Consider the following 4346-nt stretch of genomic DNA (forward strand, 5'->3'; position numbering starts at 1 on the left):
TCATCGACTGTTTTTTTTAAAAAGCTCTGAACACAAACAATAAAAACTAAATTCTGATCTAAACTCTGGAGCAAATCAAAGAAGCTTAATATTATAATACATGTGTATTATTCACAATATGGGAAATGATAGAGATAGAGATAGAACATTTGGTCTTTCTGTCTGTGTTGAACTCGTCTTTTTAACATCCCAGCACCACGAGCACTAACTCAACTGGTGGTCGATCCCATCTTGTCAGACACCGTTACACATATTTGTTGCCTCCTTCATAAGAAACGACTCTGGACTAAGGTTGATGAATGCAACCTTGGGTTTTATCTCTGTCGTGCAGTTTTATGCTGTTTATTGGACACTCAGTCTCAGTGTTAACAGCAGCGAGCGCTGTTGACACAAAGACTCTGCATCCTTACGGGCGGAGGGGGACACATGTAGTGATTCTGATTTAGGTTTGCTCGGCGGTGTGTTCGACAGCCTCACCAATCACGGCAGAAGCTGTGGCAGAGCGGCACGGCCTGGATGTACGAGCGGCGGTGGGGGTGAGGCCAGCGGGCGGCATCGGGGGAGCAGCGGTAAAAGCAGGACACGCGCTTCAGGAAACCTTCACACCTGAGGGGGGGAGAGAGAGAGGGCGACGGTCAGAGCTGAGGTGAGGATCAGTGACGTTTAAACATCTGTCGACCTGGAGAACAACGACTGAGAAAAGAGTCTCAGACACTGAAGCTACTTTAACCAGCAACAACAGATTATCTGGCCTCTAGATTTCAGTTTTCAACTCCATCGAGTGTAGATAAAGATGGACGACATGACATCTCCCCAAAAGTGAAGCCAGCTGCAGAACGGGTCATAAACCCCGCCTCCATGTTAGCAGATGGGACATGGGACACCAAACTAAAAAGTCAAATAAAAGATGGTTTCTGTCCTTTCAGGTAGTTCTTATCACATTTTATTTCTAAGTTTGTTTTTAACTAGTTATTCAATGCTATAAAAACGGGGTGAAACATCCTGATTGACAGCTGAGACTGACTCGTAATTGGTCTAGCCTACATATAGACGGGACCTTGCTACCCCCATTACTGCAGCTCAGACTCTGTCTCCAGGATATCTTCGATCCATCTCTGGATAGTGGGACGAGTTGTCCTTCTTTATATACACTATTTACACATCTAGAATATATATAACAACGTTAGCAATATTCTATCTAGAATATATATCTTTTCTTGGGGTTCAGTGCTATGCAGGAAGGTTTTTTGCTGAAAGCTGCTGCAGCTAATGACTGTGAGAGCAGTGAGAGTTAAACAAGACCAGAAAGTAGAGGAGAGTAAAGTTGCTAAATACTTTAGTCACAATGAACGACTGTACATTTATGAAATATGTACAAGTATACATTATAGATGCTCGGAGGTGAACATGAAAGAGTCTGGATCCGCAGAGGGAGACTTACTCGGAGCTCAGGGGCCCGCACTTGTCCCAGGGTTCGTTCTCGTTGCCGGCGGAGGGAACGTGGGAGATGTCCTGGATGTTGTCTTCTGTGCAGCAGCTGTCTGTCGGCAGCGAGAACAGGGGAAACCTTTTTTCAACCAACTCTGACTCAGCACCTTTGTGTGTCGGTGCACGTGCAGCGTCACTCACTGTCAGCGTACAGGGCGCAGTCCCTCAGGTGGGGCTCCGGGCTCGGGGAGGCCTTGTGTTTGCCGTCTTGAAGACACAGCCCCTCGGAGTGGGCGCCGCCAATCAGCACGGCCGCCAGGTACACGCAAACCAATAGCTGAGGGCGAGAGGTGACTTCCATCTCTGCAGAGTCTGGGGAGGAGTTCAGCACATTGGACAGCGGCACACACAATACAGACACACAATACACACACACTACTGCAAACACAATGTTATATAATGTGAGGAATAACAATCAGCCCCTATAGACACACTCACACACACACACACACACACACACACACTCACACACTCACACACTCACACACAGACACACAATCTAATGTGATATAATGTGATGAATAACAATCAGCCCCTATAGACACACTCACACACACACACACACACACACACACAGACACACAATCTAATGTGATATAATGTGATGAATAACAATCAGCCCCTATAGACACACTCACACACACACACACACACACACACTCACACACTCACACAGACACACAATCTAATGTGATATAATGTGATGAATAACAATCAGCCCCTATAGACACACACACACACAGACACACACCCTCCTGGGCCGTTCTCATGCCTCCTGTCATTAGCGGGTTACAGACAGTGAGTCGTCCGGCTCAGCGGCTCATGCTCCCTGCGTGCGGTGACCTCGCAGACGGGGTGAGTCTAATTAGTTGGGACTGAGGCAGCGAGCTGAGATGGACGACATGCGTCGTTGTTTAATCTGACGGGCGACTGTCTGATCTGCCGGACGCGACCGTGTGGCCCTGGGCAGGTGCCAGCGTGGCCGAGCTCTTACACAACAAGCTGAGTGAAAACACGTTGAACAACTTGGACGCATGAGTTCACTCCCACTTTGAAATGTTTATATTAGCGGATTATAAACAACACAAAACAGACACAACTATCGTTTACTGTAATATAATCATGTAGCCTACAAAATATATGCAAGGCCACTGGGGAAAACTTATTGCAGCTTAATTATTTTCACCAAAATTTGGGCTGAATATAAAAACATCACCTCCTCCGTGTTAGCAGAGGGGACATGGACCACGTCAAATACATTACTAATGCATGTTAAAGTGTTTATTTTTATGATAAGTTTGGTTATTTGATGCTATAAAACTCGTGATTGGTCGAGAGCTTGTTTCAGGTAGAACCTCGATACCGACGCTCCATCGCTGATTAACTTTTTTTTAACTATATTTTACTTTAATAATATTATTCAGACTTTAAAAAGAAATGTGAGGACACTGGTCGGACACCAAAACTTATTGCGGCTTAATTCCTTTCACCAAAATTCTGCACAAAACATATAATTCACAACATATTAGAAATAAAATGCAACTTAACCAAGGCTACACATGTGAAAAGAGTCAAGATCCAAATGGAATCTGAGTTTTTTTTAGACCTTGAGAAAGTCTTTAGTGTCTTAGTTTGTTGTTCATGGTCCAGTGATATTAAATCAGAATTAAATCATCTCAGTCATTTCCAGTGATGACAAAGAAAAAGCAGCTCATCTGTCTTCAAACAGATTAAAAATCTCACAGTTGAACAAATGTTTCCTGTGGAATCTGTCGTCACTGAGTTTACAGACATTTCTAATTAATCTTTATAAATGTCACACACACACGTCCTCACATAAACCACTTCTGCTGTGAGGATGTCACTCAGAATAATCAGCTGTTTCCTGTCGTCTCTCTGAGCCGCCGACGTGTAATCATCAGTGTTTGTATTTACCTGTCACTGCAGAAGAAGATGCTCCGTCCTGATCAGTCTCCTCTTTGGTGAGTGACTGTTTTCCTCTCGGCGTGTTGCTGTGAATCCTCGGTGCTCCAGTCTCCTCCTCTCTCTCTCTCCCTTTTCTCTCTCCCCTCCCTCTCCTCCCTCCCTCCCTCTCTCTCTCTCTCTCTCTCTCTCTCTCTCTCTCTCTCTCTCTCTCCCTCTCCCTCCCTCTCTCTCTCTCCCTCTCTCTCTCTCTCTCTCCCTCTCTCTCTCTCTGTGTGTGTGTGTATGTGCTGGCTGTGATCTCTGCTGCCCGGGGGCCGCTGCTCACTACTTTGTCACCGGTTTATCTGAAGGACATTTCACTCCCCACCACCGGGAAACTCAGCCCTCCCTCTACCCCATGCTGGGAAGTCCTCTCTCTCTCTCTCTCCCTCTCTCTCTCTCCCTCTTTGCACACACACACACACACAGAGAGGCCGGTCTCCCTCCTTGTTAATCTCCCAATGAGATGTTTACCAAATCCTCCTTGGTGACAGCCTTCCCCTTCCACCAGTCCCTTCCACTAATAACACACCGCCGACGGGAAACACGGAGAAAACACGTTGCATACATCTTCAAGGCCTGAACTCCAAGATCTCATGAGGGATGTGCTGCCCTTGATTCGAGAGGCTGGTTCACAGGTGGTGCTGAGTCACACCTGTCCTCCCCCGGCTCTCTCTCTCTCTCTCTCTCTCTCTCTCTCTCTACTGAGGTCAGGGCTTTTTGCAGACGACAGGGTCAGAGCAGGATATAGCTGAGATATAATACTGCTGAGGAAACACATCTCTGTGGAACAAACCCCCGGCTGCTGCTCGGTGCACGACCAGAGTTTTATAGACACAGTGTTAATTTGTCACCTGTGTGCAGGGACGACCCGCGGGTCATATGTGCACCGT

The 4346-nt window shown here is 46.5% G+C and overlaps 1 protein-coding gene across 1 annotated transcript in view; it reads right to left on the reverse strand.

Annotated features, from left to right (window-relative positions):
* The window catches only part of rtbdn (retbindin), an 8971-nt gene extending 5388 nt beyond the window's left edge, over positions 1-3583 (reverse strand). Inside the window, exons 1-4 of the mRNA XM_035179635.2 lie at positions 3424-3583; positions 1630-1800; positions 1442-1541; positions 478-606 (exon numbers count right to left, since the gene is read on the reverse strand). Of these exons, the coding sequence (XP_035035526.1) occupies positions 478-606; positions 1442-1541; positions 1630-1789 (389 nt within the window). The 5' untranslated portion in view covers positions 1790-1800; positions 3424-3583. The remainder of the gene's footprint in view (positions 1-477; positions 607-1441; positions 1542-1629; positions 1801-3423) is intronic.
* Positions 3584-4346: the final 763 nt, after the last annotated feature.

This window comes from Hippoglossus stenolepis, chromosome 16 (genome assembly GCF_022539355.2).
Source record: "Hippoglossus stenolepis isolate QCI-W04-F060 chromosome 16, HSTE1.2, whole genome shotgun sequence".
Taxonomy (NCBI): domain Eukaryota; kingdom Metazoa; phylum Chordata; class Actinopteri; order Pleuronectiformes; family Pleuronectidae; genus Hippoglossus; species Hippoglossus stenolepis.